A 20615-nucleotide genomic window follows, 5' to 3' on the forward strand; every position below is an offset into this window, starting at 1 on the left:
ATAAGATGTTAATGTAATTTGTTGTTTAATAATCCATTTTTCAAATGGACCTGTTCAGGGATGTTATTATACACCTTTGGAATAGGTGGGATTTGAACACATGCCTCCCTGGAACTGGGTAGAGACACTATCACAGCACCACAAGAGGGCCCCAAATTAATCTCATTCGAGCCTGGCTAAAGAATTTTCAGGTGTGAAAAGTCCAATTTAATCAATTAGCAATTGGAAGTAGGGGTAAGGTATAAATTGCTACAATGACATTTACTGGGATGCTAAAATAAGATTTTTATGTTAATGACATTGATAAGGATCCTTTCAATCTGATGCTGCACGTAGGTGTCATTGAAGGCTTTTATAGATCAGTTTAGAGATAGAATAAAGAAACTATGAGATAGAAGATGTATGCTCCAAATTTAAGATGACAATTTAATCAGTGTTCGATCAATACGGATGTAATGGGCAATTTAGTGCTTTATTTGGTTCAGGGTTAGGCCAATGGTCTGAGACATTAATATTCAGACTGCTTGGCTTAAGAATAGAATTACCACACTATTAAATATTGTACAGCAAGTAGATTATAGTGTGTTACAAATTTGTTCCCCAAATTATCCCCATCTAAGTAATACATAACGGTTCTAAATGAAAATGAATAAAGCAAATAACTTCTGTCCAAGTAATTGTATGTCAGTGAAGCACCAAGAAATTAGGTAAATCTAAAGCTTGCAGGAGGATATATTTTGTTAAAAAACTATGTGTAAAATCAACTTCATTTAAAAAAAATGATTTTATATCATTATCTTAGTGGCATATATTAGTAGTAGACTGAGGCATCTGTTGGGGGTGGGGGGAAGAAATCACTGTTCACTGATTAATTCCATTTGGCTGCAGTTCCTAGATCCCAACAAGTTGAATTTAATGCCATTTGGTGTTGTGTAGAAAGGACACATTCTCAATAGGTGGCATGTGTATAATGATGAGTTAATAAGAAGGAATTGCATTGCATGTTAAGGTGGAACCATTGTATTAAGTAATAACTGCAGAAGTGAAAGCCATATGGATAATTTATCTAGATGTTTGTCCTGAATTTGTTCCTTTGTGATTGTAGCACATGTTCTGATGTGTTTTGTATTGACATGAAAGTTGGAGGATCAAAATTGAGGTTCTCTATTTAAAGGTTAACTACACTGATCATGAGACATTAGTGGACAGGACTGCATGAAATGTTTTCAAAGATTTGAAGAGTGTGCAGCCCTTTGAGAACTTAGGCATTGCATTGATCTTACAACCTTGGTTAGAAATAATTGTATATGCAATCCTTGGTCCACAGTTTGTTCTATTTTATGTCCATCTGCTAACATTTGATAAAAGTCTCACTGTGAGGTCTATTACTGAGATTTTGATCTTATGTTATAAAGTACAATAAGATCTCCAGTTAATTGACAAGCTATGCTTTGCTTTTAAAACTGGAGTTATCTGCAATCTCCAGCATGTTCTGGATGTCTGCTGATTAAACTTATCATTTCAGTTTCAAAAAGTGTACATTTCTATGTTACCTGGCAGTCTTGTACACTAGTTAAAATTTTATTCTGATGCTCGCAGACATGGAACGGAAGAATATTTTGAAATAAGCAACCTTGTAACCACAGAATTACTCTTCATTTTCTAATCTGTTCACAGTTCATTGTTTGAGGGTTGCATTGAACAATGATAAACCTCAGCATCCTTCTTATGAGCTAGTAACCATTATGCTGCCATTCTGTAACTGTGATATCTTCACAGAGCTTATTTCTGTTACTTTGTTCATCGTAATCAAAATTCTTTAGTAAATTGAACCCTCGCATATCTTACTGTTACTCAACCTTGTAGTTTCCTCAAAACTACAGCCAACCCAGCTGATGGTACGAATTGCCTGAATTAATAGATATTTGTTTCCAGTTAAATTTGTAATCCATGTAACAGTAATACTGCTCACAGCATGTATTTCGGAACTGATTTCCTTAGAACAGTTTGCACAAATTGCAGTGTTGGCAGCTGGTTGTGTATTTTGAGGAAATCAGGAAGACTTTTTGTGTAATGCACTTTGGGTCACTTAAATCAAATTGACCTTATTTTGCTTTTTTATAGCTTAAAGAAGTGCTCTCATATCTTCTGTTCATTACTGAAAGTCTAAAAGCAGGGTTTTTGTTTAGCAGTGCTGTACATGTCCCTTTTCTGTAACGTGTACTATAAGATTGTAGGTATTGGAGTCGGTGAGCTGGACTCTTTCGGTGCGTATTTGGAGAAGAAAGGTAAGAAGACTGCAAGCATGACCCCGACGATGGCAAGCATATAACCCCATCCAATCTGACAATCCGCTGCATGATAAATGCTGGAATTCCCGCAGTATTTCTGCACAAGGGGTGAGTTCAATCCGAAAGGATAGATCAGGAGTCCAGACGCCATAATAAACACTGCAAAGAGAAAAAAAAAACAATTTATTCAATTAGGAGCTTCATTATTGTAATTTCTTCCCCATTCCTCTGTAGCAGAAATCAGAATTCTTTTCATATGTTTCTGGAATTAAGTCAGTAACAAGTGATTTGATGCAATGAAGTAGTAGTACAACAATCCTTCATTTTAGGGAATGTAAGGAATAGCATTTTAAAATCACATGACTGATATGGTTGCAAACCCCATTAGAAACACACATTTTTTTTTGGTATGTTCCCTTATACTTGAGTGACTCATTGTACACTTGCTTAAGTAAATATACTGCAATGCACATTTGTCATATGGTAAGTTGTGGTTAGATCAATTATTACTACAAAAAAACTCCATAACATCGACACAATTTGGAGGAAACCATTGGCACAAAGCACCTTCCTAAAGGAACACGTAGACTCTGACCGAACATCTCAACAATTAGACCTCAATCCTGCCTTGGAGTGTGTGGACACCCCTCTGTAAAACATGTGGGCGGTGTGGCTACCTGATGTACAAGTGGTTCCTTAAAACCTGATGCGCTGAGTTTCTGTGGCAATTTCTGCTTTCACTTGCTCCTTAATCCTTACTTGGCTGATTCTGTGGAAAACCTTGCTTCCAACCCCAGATTTGACCATGACACCCTGCAGTTACACTTGACTTTCCAGTAAGGGCATCAGACTAGTTCTGCAGTGGAATACCAGACCTGGTAGCTAAAGGAACGCAGCAACATATGAATCCATCAGGTCGGTTGCTTTTTGGAGCTCTGCTTATGAGCCTGTGGCAGCGGAAATGCCTCAAATCCTCTTGAGCTTCCAGCAAAGTCTTCTGCCACTGTAGGTTTACCAGACTCATGATTTCCACTGAATAGCTGCAGCACCCATCTCCCTGTTTCTAGCTTCGTATTCCTCTTCCACACATCTGTGATGCTGCATTGTTTCTTCCTCAGCCCACCCCCGATTGCCAGTCTGACACACCCAACCAACCCATCTTCTGGTGTCTGCTTTCTCTTGGTTGCTGGGTTCTTGCCCTGACATTGTCATGTGCTGTTTCCTGACTTGTCAGAGACATCTTCAGTAATCCCTGGCCACACCCTCCCACCCTTTGCAATCCTGCTTGGTGGTCAGTGTCAATGTGGCCGACTGCTAGGGAGGACAACAGAGTTTCATTTTTAAAGAGTGATAATGAGAGCATGCCATTACATTTGGCAGGACCTTTGGTTTTAATGCATTTTGAAGTTTATTCTGTTTTACAAATCTCAAAGGTCAATCAATAGGACCTGACTGCTATAATCCTGAGCATTGCTCCGGAGTGGTTAGGCATATTGATCTGTATTTTCAATAATAGACTATTATAGCTGCTCAAAATTGAAATAGCGAAATTTCAGCTTCTCGCATAAATAGTCACAGATAAATTTAACCTTGTGCCTTTATTTTGGTTGCATCTATATCAAAGAGGCTCACAGAAAGATGCACAATAAAAGCACTTCAGCATCGCTTATAATGATGGAGCTGAACAAAACAGGAATGTTTCAATCTGCAATTGCTCAGTTCACTAAAAGCGGATCATAACCTTTTATTAAATAATAGTTCTATGTCATCTAACCAGCCAGCAGAATCTACAAGTAAGCAAGATCCTATTAATTCTGAGCAAACAGTGTTTGGCAAAGTGCACAGTTGGCAGACAAAGAAACTGGAAAAAATTAGAAAACACTTGAAAGCATTAGAAGGCAACTTAATTGGATTAGATTCAGTGCTTTCTGATTGCTGAACCTTCCTATCAAGCTGCACTTTTCCTGGTCAAGATATTGCATTTGTACAGCAGTGGATTTTTTTTATATATCGGATAGAATGACCATAGCAGGCTGATTGCACTCCACTGAGATGTTGAAAGTGAGATGTCTAGCTGGCTCACTGAGTCTCATGCTCATCCAACTCAAAGAGATGTGCACGTCAGGTGAATTGGTCATGCTAAATTGCCCATAGTGTTAGGTGCATTAGTCAGAGATAGGGGAATGGATTTGGGTGGGTTGACCTTTGGAGGGTCAGTGTGGACTTGTTGGGGTGAAGGGCCTGTTTCCATACTGGAGGGAATCTAATCTAATCTAGATGCTGTCGCAGAACCTATCTGTGTAGTCTCTGCGGCAGACTGCCCAGGACTGACTCCGTAGTGTGCAAGGTTTTTATTTCCCCAAAAGGTATCAAATAAATTTCGGCTCCACAAATATTCTCCTTTTCAAAGGAGGGAGTACTTTGAACAGAAGGTTTATTTTACACGAGAGTATCCTTTTAAAGGTTTAGAGCAGGTTTAGTGAGGTTAGAGTGATAGCACCTTAGATACTACAGACAGAATTTTAACCCTGACACACTGCTTCTGACAGAGGACCTGGAAGATGGGTGTCATTTCTTCTCTCACTTTTGGCTGACTCCTATGTGATGGCAATTAACATTTTCTAATCAGAGATGTTAGGATACACTGTTGGAGCAGGTGGCTGTTGAACCCAAGTTCAGAGATAGGGGCACTGCCACTCTGCAAAGAAGCACCCACAATTAACACATACATCATGGCGACATACGCAGGAGGCACGTGCAATCGGTGCCACTTACTGGCTTCTGAGATTATCTCTGTCAGGAGATTGATGTTTAAAAAGGGTGACATGGTTGAGGTGCAGGGTTGGGGCGTGGAGTTTCTCTGGGCGTTAGGCCCCTGCGTTTGTTTTTGCTTATCTGTTGGGCTCTCACCTCTGAGACAGACGAGCATGGCTTCATGCCCCCTTTCAGCACACCAGCTGATCCAATGCTGACAGTGCTGCCAAGGGCAGCTCCATGTCTATGAAGGACTATTCAAAGGAACAGGAGGGGACCGCCAGAAATGTTCCAATCCCTTGGAATGGGCATTGCCTTACTTCTGGTAAAGCAACCCAAATCACAAGCAGATGAAGTTTATTTTAGCAGAATGTGGAAAACGTAATTCTTCGGCTTTACATTTTAAAACAAAGGGTCTCAAGTTGCCAGAGACTTTTGGATAGGATACAGTACCCTTTTGAATTGTTAAAGATTGATGTAAACATGTGTAAAAATTGTGGTGTAGTCTGTGGGAATTTGGTGTTCCTAGCTCGTGTAATCTTAATTTTAATAATCTCAAAACCGGGTCTAAACTAAAGCTTCACTGATAAAGTTTCCATAGTTCCAGAGGACTGTTTTCTCAGTACAGAGAGAGAGATGACTGCTGGTGATTTAACTTGTGGGGTATGACACCTCAAGTGAGTGGGGGTGAGTTTGAGAAGATATGACCTTCATGGTGACCTCAACCCGTACAAGAATTGAACCCATGCTGTTGCCATTACTGAGCATCACAAACTAAGTCCAACTAAGTGATTCCCCCCCAACATACATACACCCCCACCCACCACGAGTGGCTACACTTCAAAATCACTTCACTGGCTGTAAACACTCCCTGGTCAAGGAGGTTGCAACATGTGAGTCTTTTGTTTCCATATCTAAGGTTAATTCAAGCAAGAGTCCAGAGCAATTGAACTTTGTGGTCTACAAGAGATGCTTCATTTCCAGTGGTGCAGCAAAATCAATGCACTGTTCCTGGCAAGATGTTATGGCCTCATCTTTGTAAAACAGTCCAACACCACAGTAGATCTGCTGACACTGAACTTGTGTTGTCTGTTTCTTTGAAGATTGTTTGGCAGAGAGCAGTGATTGATGGAAATTAAGCCACCTACGCCAATAGCAAGCAAATGGCAGGACAATCTTGAAGGCACAGACTATAACAGCACAGCTCTCCTGTTATGATGAACATTTCCAGAACATTGGATCAGATTCAACTGGAGGAGTTTTTCTAAAGTGGGACAGCTCACTTCAGGACAGTTGTGAAGGGAAGATGAAAGAAGTGTATATGTGCTGCCTGAAAGGGTGGTAGAGGCAGGTACTCCTGCAACATTTAAGAAGCATTGGGCAACTACTTAAAATACCAGGGTATAGTAGGCTATGGACCAAGTGCAGGTAAATGGGATTAGTATAGTTTGGTGTTAATTGGTCGGCGTGGACGTAGTGGGCCGAAGGGCCTGATTTTATGCTCCATGACTCTATCCAGAGGAAGCCCGTATGTGAATGTCCCCCAAGGCATGAAATTTACAAAAGGGTGCTGTATTTGTTGAAGTACATTGACAGCTTATACCTCTTATAACATTGCCAAATGAAATCATAGCCTGAAACCACATACTTGTTGTCTGTTGAGTTCCTGTAATATGAGGTTGTAAGGAATTGGTTCATTGCTTGAATTCCATTGCATCACAAAATTTCAAATCCCCAGTCAAACTTTTCAGATTGTCTTTTGAGCCAAGTGATAATTTCTTCATACCCAATTTGCGACCGATTCTGTGTTTCTCTCTAATATATTTTACTGATGGAGTTCAATCATCTAGGCCAGTTCCTCACTCAGCCACAATAGAATACTGCACACTTAATACGGTGAGACAAATACTCAGTGTTTTATAATGAGCTGTGGTTAGGCCATAATCAGTTCCCAAAGCTGTCTTTGAAAGTGCAGTGCAAGTGGCCATTTGTACCACAGGTGGGCATTCTCCAACAGAAAACACTAACACTGGGATTGCTGCCAGTGGGACATCCTCCAAATGTTGCAAAGCCCATCATGTGTTTGCTTTCTGATTATTGTATTATTCCTGACAGACTTGCAGTACAATAATAAAAAAAGCAAAATATTGTGGATACTGGAAAATTGAAATAAAAACAGAACGTGCTGGAGAATCTCAGCATCACTGGCTTGGCCAGTATGTATTGCCACCACTAATTGCCTTTAGGGCAGTTAAGAGTTGACCACATTGCTGTGGGTCTGGAATCACATGTTGGCCAGATCAGGTAAGGACAGTAGAGTTCCTTCATTAAAGGACATTAGTGAGCCAGATGAATGTTTAGGACAATTCTGCCTCACAGTGCTAAGGACCTGGAGTTTGATTCCAGCCTTGGGTGACTGTGTAAAGTTTGCACATTTTCCCTGTGTCTGCTTGGGTGTCTTCCCACAGTCCAAAGATGTGCAGGTTAAATTGTTTATATCTGTCAGCCAAGTATCCCTGAATAGACCAGATTGACAGCCCCGATCAGGGAACTCATACTCTATGAGGTCCACTTGGCTGACCTCATTATTATCACTATAAAATCTAGGTGAAGAAGCCTAGGTCTGTGTATTGATTCTACCAAGGCTAGGAACAGCAGGAGGTAAGTTGAGTAAAATCAATCAGCAATATTTAGGTTCTGCCAGCTTTCTGCCATCCTAAATGTTCACTGCTTCTCTGTTTTTGTAATGTACCGTGTTGTGTAATATCAGGTTATCATGAAAGATTTGCCTTGCTTCTAAGAAGTAACTGCTAGCTAGTCATAAACCTGTACAAAACGGCTTATTCACTTGCTTGTGTAAGCAGTTGATCCTGAACAACTTATTGGATTCTAATAAAGAAAAGCATGAAGCACATCATGTCCATATTTACTGCAAAACATTGTTATAATCTATCACAATACAAATCATTCAGCCGGGAGGAAGAGGGCAGTGTTGCTTTCTTTGCATAGTCAAAGAGGCAAGCAGCATTTGTGACTTAAATGCCAAAAATAGTATTTTGTACTCTGCCAAGACAATCTCTCCTTTGTTTACACATGCTGTACAAAATGAAGTGAGACAATAGTGTGCAATGGTGTGTGTGCATCAACAGAGGTTTTCGGTGTGCTGTGTGCAATACATGATTAATTGAGTTTCTGTCTTATTCCTGTTTGCAATGCTGTGTTTATGAGCATGTGGTAGAGAAGAACAATCAATACTTAATTCAACATCTATTTCAGAATTGTAGGCATCAATCCCAAGAGAAGTTGCATAAAGGAAAAATCAACTCCCATTACCCACACCATCATTGGGGAATCTTGCTTCATACCTACAATGAAACCTGAGAAATGAACAGCTCATAACTCAGCAATTCTAATTTCTGGCATTGAAGTGGCAATCCAATCCAATGCAATACTAATGAAAAGGGTTCAGTAAGGCTTAGAGAGCTCTTCAAAGATTATATTCAAAGTAAGGAATTCACTATGTGAAATGTCACTGGAAGTCTGAAATAAAACAGAAAACTCTCAAAATGCTCAAGAGGTCAGACAGCACCTGTGGAGAAAGGAAGATCGAGATAATACTCCAGGCTAATAATCTTTCAATAGGAGCGTTTGCAGCAGTTTCTTTGTTTATGCAATCTGTGATTTGCTCTGGCGTAAAGTACATTACAAATGCAAGCACTCCTTTCTTAATAGATATATTTCATATAAATGCATCTCTTGAGAGGCACAATAAGGAGGGCTAGTTGGGACTAGAAGGTAAGTTTTATTTAATTTTGCTGCATTTCTGGTCATGTAAGTTGTTTTATATTTGAACGTATTATTAATCATATTAAATGGTACTTTAGTGGATTTTACCAAGAAAATTATGGAACAAAGATTGAATGGAACATTCTTTATTAAATCAACAAAACCCTGACAGTTATAATAGCAACCTCAAGAAAGCATCTCATATCTATGCACGTGCTCAAAATCTACAGGGTGAATGATTTTTGTTGATTGAATATGTCTTTCACGTTATTACATGGGACCCCAAGGATTTTAACCTGTTTTGGGATCTATGAGAATTACAGTGGTCTTTGCTTTGAGTTTTTCATTGTCTAATCTGTATCATGTATTAGATGTGAATATCCTTTGAGATATTCATGGTTACTGCCAAAATACAGTGAATATCTCTTATAATTCTTCGACACCATAACTAAGCCATAGTTTTAGAGGTATCTACCCCTTCTCTGATGTTCTCTCATCTTAGAAGGTAGGAACACTCCAAAAGCTTGTGATTTCAAATAAACCTGTTGGTCTATAATCTGGTGTCACCTGACTTCTAACAATGAAATTAGAAGTGGGAGCACATTTTAAGAAAAAGAGATCTTGCTGTTTGGATTGAGATAAGGAGAATTCTTTACTATCATAGTCTGTGCAAACCTCACCCTCGGAAAACAGTGGAGACTAAGTCTTTGGGTATATTCAAGATAGAGTTGGGTAGACAAGAGGGTCAAAGGTTGTGGAGAGGCATAGAGAGGGACGTGGAGTTGAGATTGCAGATCAGTTATGATCCTATTTAAAGACTGAATGGGCCTATTCTTGTTCTAAAGCTTTGTGTTCCTATCTGGGATTTGAACTCACACAACTAAGCTACTTTAGTGGAGACCATTTCCATTGGTGTTTGTTTCACAAACCTCTAATATAGATCAATATATTCTCAGAAGAATGTTTCGGTTAGTGTTTGCTGTTAATATCAAAAATGTAAGAATAGTTTGTCACAGGCTGACAGTATCACTGTGTATATTTATGCTAAAGGGCATTTTGAACAGGCCTCTCAAATGTTAATTCTGATCTCTCTGTCTCTCTCTCTCTCTCTCTCTCTGCACCTTCTTTGGGGCTGTAACACTCTGTTCTGCTACCCTGATGTATGGTATGGTCTGCCAGTGAGACTCGCAAAACACCATTTTTCATTGTACCTCGAACATGTCACAACAATAAATCAAACTCAAACTCAGAACTCAATGGCCACACTACTGATTGGACTCTGTCAAACATGGTCAATCTAACTTTGACAGAAACATTTTTAAAAACCAGTGATCTTCTTGAACTGCTGCAGTCCATGTACTGTAGGTTAACCCACAATGCTGTTAGGAAGGAATTCCAGAATTTTGACCCAGTGACAGTGGAGGAATGGCAATATATTTCCAATTTAGGATGGTGAGTGTTTTGGAGGGGAACTTGTGGGTGGTGTACCTTCTGTCCTTGGCCTTCCAGATGGAAGTGGTTGTGAGTTTGCAAGGTGCTATCTAAGGATTTTTGGTGAATTTCTGCCATGCATTTTGTAGGTAATACACACTGCTGCTACTGAGCATTGGTGAGGGAGGGAGTGGACATTTGCCATGGATGGTGTCAAGCCTCTTGTGTGTTGTTGGAACTGCACCCATCCAGGCAAGTGGGGAGTTTTCAATCATACTTCTGGCTTATATCTTGTAGATGGTGGACATGTTTAGGGAGTCAGGTAGTGAATTATTTGCTGCAATATTCCTAGCCTTGATCTGCCCTGTGTTTATGTGATGAGTCCATTTGAATTTCTAGTCAATGGTAACTACCAGGATGTCAATAGTGGGGCATTCAGTGATGGCAATACCAATGAATTTGCAAGTCGGTGGTTGGATTGTCTATTATTGGAGATGGCCATTGCCTGGCATCTGTGTGATGCAAATGTTACTTACCACTTGTTAGCCTAAGCCTGGATATTGACCAGATCTTGTTGCATTTGAATCATCAGTATCTGATGATTCGCAAATGGTTCTGAACATTGTGTAATCATCGGCACTGGATGGAGACGTTGGAGGAGCCTCTTCCTCCAGTGAGTTGTTTAATTGTCCACCACCATTCAGGACTGCAGAGCTTAGATCTGAGCCACTGGTTGTGGGATAACTTAGCTTTGTCTATCACTTGCTATTAGATTAGATTAGATTAGTCACAGTGTGTAAACAGGCCCTTTGGCCCAACAAGTCCACACCGACCCGCCGAAGTGCAACCCACCCAGACCCATTCCCCTACATTTACCCCTTCACCTAACACTACAGGTAATTTAGCATGGCCAGTTCACCTAACCCGAACATTTTTGGACTTGGGAGGAAACTGGAGCACCCAGAGGAAACCGACGCAGACACAGGGAGAATGTGCAAACTCCACACAGTCAGTCGCCTGAGGCGGGAATTGAACCCGGGTGCTAACCACTGTGCCATCGTGCCGCTGCTTATGTTGTTTGGCATGTAAGTAGTCCTGTTTGGTAACTTCACAAAATTAACACGTCATTTTCAGGGATACCTGATGCTGCTTTTGGCATGCCCTCCTGCACTCTTCATTGAACCAGGGTTTATCTCTTGGCTTGGTGGTTGAATTTGGGATATGCTATCACAGAATCCCAACAATCTGAAGAGTAACCCACCCAGATCTATTCCCCTACGCTATTGCTCTAATTCTCCCCGACTAATACTAATACACTTTACCTAAACATCCCTGAATACTATGGGGAATTTAGCATGGCAATTCACCTAATCTGCACAGATTGGAGCACCTAGAGGAAATCCATCGGACATGGGGAGAATGTGCAAACTCCCGAAAGACAGTTGCCCGAGGTGGGATCGAACCCGGGTCCCTGGTGAGGCAGCAGGCAATTAAATTATGTTGGGCCATGAAATTGTGTTGGAGTACAATTCTGCTGTTGTTCATGGTCCACATTGCCTCATTATGCCCAGGCCTGAGTTGCACAATCTGCTCAAAGCCTGTTCCATTTAGCACAGTGATCGGACTTTGTCTCTGCAAAGACTGTGCAGTGGTCACTCTATCTGGTTCTGTCATGGACAGATATATTTGCAGCCGGTAAGAATTAGGTCAAGTATGCTTTTCCCTCTTGTTGGCTCTGTCACGAACTGCCACAGACTCAATCAGCAGTTATGTCCTTTAGGACCTGACTGGCTCGATCATTAGTGCTGCTGCCATGCCACCCTTGGTGGTGGAATCTGGCATTCCCCACCCGGAATGTATTTTGCACCCTTACCAACCTAAGTGCTTCCTCCAAGTATAGTCAGCAGAAGGTTTTCTTTCCATGTTTAACCTGAAGCCATGAGACTTAATGGACTCAAGGAACCTCAAGGCAACTCCCTCCCAATTGTGTACCATTGTGCTGCCACCTCTGCTGGGTCTGTCCTGCTGGTGGGACAGGACATATTCAGGGATTGTGATGGTGGTGTCTGGGATATTGCCTGTGACAGAAAATTGAGTATGACTATGTCAGGCTGTTGTTTGACTTGTCTGTGAGACAGCACTACCAATTTTGGCACTGACCCCCAGATGTTAGTATGGAGGACTTTGCAGGGTCGACAGGGTGATGTTTCTACAGATCAATGCCAGGAGGTCCCTCTGGTTTCATTTCTTTGTTGGAGATTTTATCTCAATTGATACAACTGAGTGGCTTGCTAGGCTGTTTCAGAGGCCAATTGAGAGTGGTTGACATATCTGTGGGTCTAGAGTCACTTAGAGACTAGACCAAGTGAGAATTGCAGATTTCTTTCTCTGAAGGATATTAGTGAGTCCGATTGGTTTTCCTGACAATTGACAATGGTTTCATGGTCATCAGTGGGTTCTTAATTCCAGATTTTCTAAAAATTGAATTCAAATTCCACCATCTGCTATGATAGATTTGAATCCTGGTCCCCCAGAACATTAGTTGAGTTTCTGAATTAATAAACTAGCAATAATACCATTAGGCTATTATCTATACAGCACTCTCAGCTCCTGGGTTAGATGTTGTGGGGTTTTAAGAAGGGCTGTATGTGACTATAACAAGTAATTCAAAAAGGTAATAGCATGATATTGTTTATTGTGAGGGAAGTAATAATACAAAAGCAGGTCGCTCTCTAGTTATACAGAGCACTGATGAGACCACATCTGGCAATATATAGCATTGGTTTCCTTCTTTAAGGACGGGTGTAAACGTATCAGAAGCAGTTCAGAGAAGATTTACTCGACTATTACTGAAAATGGATGGGTTATATTATGAAGAAAGGATAGGCAGACTAGAATTTACAAGAGTAAGACGTAGTTTAATTGTAAGGTCCTGAGGGGGTTTTGACAGAGTGGTTGTGGAAAGAATGAGTGGAAATTTCTCAGCTCCTGAATTATTTTGGCAATAGAGAGTCAATCAGAAAAATATCGTGAAAACAGAAAAATGAGATTCTTGACACTACAGAGAAATAATATTTCAACCGAGGTTTTAACAGCTCGATGCCAATCTCACTAGTGAGCAGCAAGGGGTCTATTTGCATATAGTAACAGTTCATTATTAACTAATTGTCGTTTTTTTTTAATACGCAGTTTGTTATTTTCCCAGGCAGTGGTGAGGAACCATCCATGCCTGTTCTTAACATGAAAATCAGAGCAGGAGCCTGGCAGCTCCCTCTGGGATGATAACGTGTGGTGCTGGAAAAAGCACAGCAGGTCAGACAGTGTCCAAGGAGCAAAGGAAGCGACATTTCAGGCAGAACCCTTCTTGAGGTTGACTGACCTGCTCCTCAGATGCTGCCTGACCTGCTGTGCTTTTTCCAGCACTACGCTTTATCGACTCTGACTCTCCAGCATCTGCAGTCCTCTCCTATTTTCTCTGGAATTCCATCTTAGCCAGCATCCCCCCAACATCTCAGGTGTGTTCCACTGGCAGTGACAGCCCATCACTCCCCTTGCCCATGGCGGGGGGCATCGAACAAAGACCAGCCTCATCACACCTTCAAAACCCCTTTCAAAATGGAGTCCTCGAATGTTTTAAAGGCAGAGGTGGCTGGATTCTTGAGAAAGGTATAAATGGGAATATGGAGTAACCACGATCATACTCAATGGCAGAGCAGGCTTGAGGGGCTGAATGGCCTAATTTGTGTATTGTATGCAAGTTCCTTTGAAAGGCAGAGGGCAAACACTGGAATAGCGCAAACAACAGATGATCAAACTTTACAATGAAATGTAATGATTCAGGGTTTAAACTTACTCAATAGATGGCCTTTGAAAGTTTAATACATTGATGAACCTGTTTATCCCAGTTAATAGGCACATACCATACAGGAGGAGCTGGATCATGTTTGTGTGTTGTGGCAGACATATGCTTGGACATCTAGTTTTCATCAGGAGTAATAGAATAGCCTGAAATGTTAGCGGGTTAGAAGAGGCGAATTTAGAGGAAACGGAGGTGCAGATAAAATTGATTATTGATAAAAGCCAGGGTCTGCATTTATTAAACATGCTGGGCTCGGCCGCCACCATTCAGGAGAGTGCCTGCGCTGTCCCTCAATTATGAAAGGGTATTTGACAAGACCTGTGATTGCAACACTATAGTAAGTAATTGTCCAAGCCTTAAACCCTGTGGTAAAACTCAATGTTGCACTTGATTTGGCAATTATGGAACAGCCAATGCACCTCTTTATTTAAGTTATATTGTTGAAACACCACGGAAATAGTCTGTTTTCTATCAACATTCTACAGTCTTTCAAGATGTCAGTAGATTTGAATTGCTGTGAAAGGATGTATTGCTTTGTAAATGGATGGAAGTCTGGCCTGAATTTTCTGTTGCAATTTCCAGTTCTCTGCAAAACACATCCAGCATGCAATCACAATTATTAGCATTTTGGCCGTATGCTAAATGACACTATGTGCAATGTAACCTTTAGGTCAATCGGATTTTTTTTAAAGCAGAGATGAGGTGTGGTAGGGAGGAGGTTTGGGAGTGTGTAGGTTGGAACCTGTGATATTTACCCCAGTGTAAGGACAGGCCTGATTTGCCACTGGCCATATTTCTAAGGTGGAATAAACTTGTTCATTACAAGCTTGCCACAGAAAACCGATTTCCAATTTATCACAGCCCTACCTGCTTGGTATGCACATTATTGCACGTACTTAGTCAGAGATGATCATTTCTCTAATGTGTCCCTGAAACTGAATTAATTACATTTTCTGGCAAAATGAGTTTATGGTTGCAGTATTTTGTTTACAGTGGAAATATTCTCCTTTTTAGAAAAAATAGTTATGTTGTTTAAAAAAAAACAATGCCACAATACCTACTCTCAAAGTACATTTGTATTCCTAATGATTTCATTGAATAAAGCATATTAAAAGTGAAAGGTTTTATTTACATTTTCTATTTAGGCCTTAATGCAATGCAACACTGATGAAATATTGCACCTTACTGAAGCAGGTTATAAATGGATGAATATAACAAATCATTAAGCCTGTTTTCAATTTTTGTAATGAAAACAAATTACATTTGGCCTGTGTAGTTTCTGTTCAAGAACTGAATAGTATTGCAATCCTTCCCCTGTGCTTTACTTGGTAAATCTATGATGTGGTATTGTTGGAGTCCCATAAATGTATCTCCTCCTTGAACACACTGCTTTAGGGTAATGGGATTAATCTTGCTTTATGTCAGTTGGTGGTCAGTAGGTCACTCTCTCAGCTCTGAATGAAAAACCTGTGAGTTCAAGACCTCCTTATGGATCTCATGAAGTGTGTCTTGTGTTCAAGCGTCCTGAGGTGATGCTCCAATGCAGCTCTGAGGATGTGTTGTATTTTTGGTGGTGTCATCTTTCAGATAAGACTTTAAACCAACTTTCTCAGGCAGGCATAAAGAAATCTCATTTCAAGATGAAAGACCAAGGGATACTCCCAGTGACCTGGTCAATATATATCCCCCAATTAACACCACTTACAAAAACAGGTTGTGGAACCATTGTCACATTGATATGCGTGGTAGCATACCATGTACAAATTGGCTGCTGTGTTTCCTACAACAGTGTCTATAAAGTACATTGGGATGTCCTGAGGTTGTGAAATGTGCTATTTAAATGCGCACTTTTTGCAATGTCTCTGCTATTGATGTCATTGTCACAATGCAACCATTGAATTATACAACAGTACAAACATAGAGCATTTGGTTCATCATGTTTAAAAGACCTTGTTGCTATACAGTTCAAGACTAATCATACTGCTTCCCCAGACCTTTGCAACTTTCTTCAGTTATCCCTTCAAAGATACAATGTCCTGTGCTGCATCCATTCACTGGAAAATATTTAATTGTCCACTCAGCCCTATGTATAGAAATTCCCCTGACCTCTCTCCTCACTAGCCCTGAAGAAGGGCTCATGCCCGAAACGTCGATTCTCCTGCTCTTTGGATGCTGCCTGACCTGCTGCGCTTTTCCAGCAACACATTTTCAGCTCACTAGATTGGTAATCAATTCAAACTAATGACCTCTGATTACCCACAATAGATGAAAAGCATATTCCATATTTGATTTATCAAAGTTTTTTAAAAATTAAAAAAATTTTTATTAACTTTCTCCTTAGCCATGCCCCTGTAGTCTTGGAATCTCTAATTTACAGATTTTTATCTCTGTTATCATCCTGGTCAATCTATGCTCTCTTTGGCTTTAACACTGGTTTTGCAAGACTACCAGGAACTACAGGAGAAAGTGAGGACTGCAGATGCTGGAGTATCAGAGCTGAAAATGTGTTTCTGGAAAAGCGCAGCAGGTCAGGCAGCATCCAAGAAACAGGAAATTCGACGTTTCGGGCATAAAATGAAGGGCTTATGCCCGAAACGTCGAATTTCCTGTTACCAGGAACTACACACAGCAATGTTTTGCACTCAGAGCTTCTTTTTACAAAAGCAAGAACCTCTACTTTAAAAAGAGATACTTCTAATGCATTTCTTTATGTTTTTAGATTCTAACAATCTCTCCCTTTCAGCAACTCTGCATTTGAAGTGTAAATACTCTTTGTCCATCTAGATTCTTCAGTGCCTTCTCATTGAGTGTGTGTTCTGATCCCTTGCTTTGAGTCAAGAACTAACCATTTTTACTCTTTCAAAAATTATGGTGTTCAAAATATTATGAATAACTGGGTATCCTGTGCAACACTTTGTTAACAGTTTAACATCCAACCTTTTTAGTGAGAAGTATGAATCAGTAACAGCCTATCCTTCACTGACTATGTGAGGTGCTGCATTTTGGAAAAGCAAATCAGGGCAGGATTTATACACTTAATGGTAAGGTCCTAGGGAGTGTTGCTGAACAAAGAGACCTTGGAGTGCAGGTTCATAGTTCGTTGAAAATGGAGTCACAGGTAGATAGGATAGTGAAGAATACATTTGGTATGCTTTCCTTTATTGGTCAGTGCATTGAGTAAAAGGAGTTGGGAAGTCATGTTGCGGCTGTTCAGGACGCTGGTTAGGCCAATTTTAGAATACTGCATTCAATTCTAGTCTCTCTCCTATAGGAAGAATGTTGTGAAACTTGAAAGGGTTCAGAAAAGATTTGCAAGCATGTTGACAGGGTTGGAGGGTTTGCTGAATAGGCTGGGGCTGTTTTCCTTGGAGCCTTCAAAGCTGAGAGGTGATCATATAGAAATTTATAAAACCAGGAGGGGCATGGATAGGGTGAATAGACAAGGGATTTTCCCTAGGGTGGGGGAGTTCAAAATTAGAGGGCATAGATTTAAGGTGAGATGGGAAAGATTTAAAAGGGGCCGAAGGGCAACTTTTTCACGCAGAGGGTGGTGTGTGTATGGAATGAGCTTCCAGAGGACATGGTAGAGGATGGTATAATGACAACATTTAAAAGGCATCTGGATGGGCATATGAATAGGAAGGGTTAGAGGTATATGGGACAAATGCTGGCAAATAGGACTAGATATATTTAGGATATCTGGTCAGCATGGATGAGTTGGACCAAAGGGTCTGTTTCTGTGCTGTATAGCTCTATGACTCTATGACTATTAGCACAAAATATTAATCATTACTTTCTATTGTAATATAATATTCCAAGAGTCTCCAAAATTAACTTTAACATCAAATTCTTTACAGTATTTGGGTCATTAAAATGTCTTAGTGAGATTTCAGTAGGATGATTGGAAATCGAGAGATTTCTAGATATTAAATATATCATTGGAAATAAAGATGGTAAAAGGAAAATGGCACTGAGTTATGGCATTGAGGAAAATGCCATATTGGATTTGGTACTGGTAAATGAACCTGGAGGTATGTGAGCACTTTGGCAATAGTGATCATAATTCAGCTATGTTTACAACAACAATGAGCAGGGATAGTTATATACTGTAAGGAAAGTGGTGTAACTGGGGGAAAGGCAATTATGGTGCGATTAGGCAAGATTTAGGATGTATAGGATGGGGAAGGAAACTGCAGCAGATGGATACACTTGAAATGTGGAACTTATTCAAGGAATATCTACTGCCGGTCCTTGATAAGTACTATATATAGCTATCAGGCAGGGAGGTAGTTGTCGAGAGGGGGAACCATGCTTTACTAAAGAAGAAGAGGAAGAAGAAGGCTTATGTGAGGATGAGGCATGAAGGCTCAGTTAGGGTACTTGAGGTTAGCCATAAACGATCTAAAGAGAAGGATAAGAAGAGCCAGGAGAGGACATGGCAAGTTGTTGGCAGATAAGATCAAGGAAAACCCTAAGGCCTTCTATAGGTATATCAGGAATAAAATAATGACTAGAGTAAGATTAGGGCCCCGATTAGAGTGGTGCTGGAAAAGCATAGAGGTCAAGCAGCATCTGAGGAGCAGGAAAATCGATGTTTCAGGCAAAAGCCCTTCATGACTTTTGCTTAAGATTAGGGCCAATCATAGATAGTAGTGGGAAGCTGTGTGTGGAATCTGAGGACATAGAGAAAGTGCTTAATGAATACTTTTCATCAGTTTTCACATTGGAAAAGGGCAATGTTAGCGAGAATACAGAGATACAGGCTACAAGATTAGATGGGATTGAGGTTAACAAAGAGGAGGTTTTAGCAATTTTGGAAAATCTGAAAATAGATACGACCTCAGGGCTGGATGGGATTTATCGTCAGATTCTCTGGGAAGCCAGGGAGGAGATTGCAGAGCCTTTGAGTTCGATCTTTATGTCATCATTGCCGACAGGAGTAGTGCCAGAAGACTGGAGAATAGCAAATGTTGTTCCCTTGTTTAAGAAGGGAAGTCAGGACAACCCAGGTAATTATAGGCCAGTGAGCCTTACTTCGGTTGTAGGTCAGGTGATGGAGAAGGTTATAAGACATAAGATTTATAATCATCTGGAAAGGAATAACTTGATTAGAGTTAGTCAACACAATTTTGTGAAGGGTAGGTCGTGTCTTACTAACCTTACTAAGTTCTTTGAGAAGGTGGCCAAACAAGTGGATGAAGGTAAAGCAGTTGATGTGGTGTACATGGACTTCAGTAAGGCATTTGATAAAGCTCCACACGGTAGGCTATTGCACAAAATAAGGAGTTTCAGGATTGAAAGTGATTTCTCAGTTTGGATCAGAAATCGGCTAGCTGAAAGAGGACAGAGAGTGGTGGTTGATGGGAAATGTTCATCCTGGAGCTCAGTTACCAGTGGTGTGCTGCAAAGATCGGTTTTGAGGCCACTGCTGTTTGTCATTTTGGTAAATGATCCGGCTGTGGGCGTAGAAGGATGCGTTAGTAAATTTGCGATGACACTAAGGTAGGCAGAGTTGTGGATAGTGCTGAAGGATGTTGTGGGTTACAGAAAGACATAGATAAGATGCAGGTGCTGGGCTGAGAAGTGGCAAATGGAGTTTAATGCTGAAAAGTGTGAAGTAGTTCACTTTGGAAAAAGTAACAGGAATGCAGAGTACTGGGCTAGTGGTAAAATTCTTGGCAGTGTAGATGAACAGAGAGATCTTGGTGTCCTGGTGCATAAATCCCTTAAAGTTGCCATCCAGGTTGATAGGGTTGTTAAGAAGGCTTTTAGTGTGTTGGCGTTTAATGGTGGAGGGATTGAGTTTTGAAGCCATGAGGTCATGCTTCAGCTTACAAGACACTGGTAAGGCTACTTCTGGAATATTGCATGCAGTTCTGGTCACCGCATTATAGGAAGGTTGTGGAAGCTTTGGAAAGGGTTCAGGGGAGATTTACTAGGATGTTGCCTGGTATGGAAGGAAAGTCTTTTGAGGAGAGGCTGAGGGAACTGAGGCTGTTTTCACGAGAGAGAAGAAGGTTGAGAGGTGACTTAATTGAGACCTATAAGGTAATCAGAGGGTTAGATAGGGTGGACAGTGAGAGCTTTTTTCTTCAGATGGTGAAGGCTAACATGAGGGGACATAGCTTTAAATTGAGGGGTGATTGATTGAGGACAGATATCAGGGTGGTTTCTTTACTCAGTGAGTAGCAGGGGTGTGGAACGTCCTGCCTGCCTGCACCAATATCAAGAGCATTTAAATGGGCATTGGACATGCATATGGATAATAATGGAATGGTGTAGGTTAGATGGGCATCAGACTATTTTCACAGGTCAGCGCAACATCGAGGTCTGAAAGGCCTGTACTGCGCTGTAACATTCTATGTTCTATATTCTATGTTCTGAGGTAGAAAATCAGCAAGATCCAGTTGTATGGCAGAACAGACTTGAAAGAGTGAGGGGCCTACTCCTGCTCCTATTTGAGTTGGTTTGGTTTATTATTGACACATGTATCT

At 40.7% G+C, this 20615-nt stretch overlaps 1 protein-coding gene across 1 annotated transcript in view; it reads right to left on the reverse strand.

Annotated features, from left to right (window-relative positions):
* Positions 1-1542: 1542 nt before the first annotated feature.
* Positions 1543-20615, reverse strand: part of LOC132830490 (LHFPL tetraspan subfamily member 7 protein) — a 281749-nt gene continuing 262676 nt past the window's right edge. The window contains exon 3 of the mRNA XM_060848246.1: positions 1543-2450. Coding sequence (XP_060704229.1) covers positions 2224-2450 — 227 coding nt within the window. The 3' untranslated portion in view covers positions 1543-2223. The remainder of the gene's footprint in view (positions 2451-20615) is intronic.

Source organism: Hemiscyllium ocellatum, chromosome 31, assembly GCF_020745735.1.
Source record: "Hemiscyllium ocellatum isolate sHemOce1 chromosome 31, sHemOce1.pat.X.cur, whole genome shotgun sequence".
In the NCBI taxonomy this organism is placed as follows: domain Eukaryota; kingdom Metazoa; phylum Chordata; class Chondrichthyes; order Orectolobiformes; family Hemiscylliidae; genus Hemiscyllium; species Hemiscyllium ocellatum.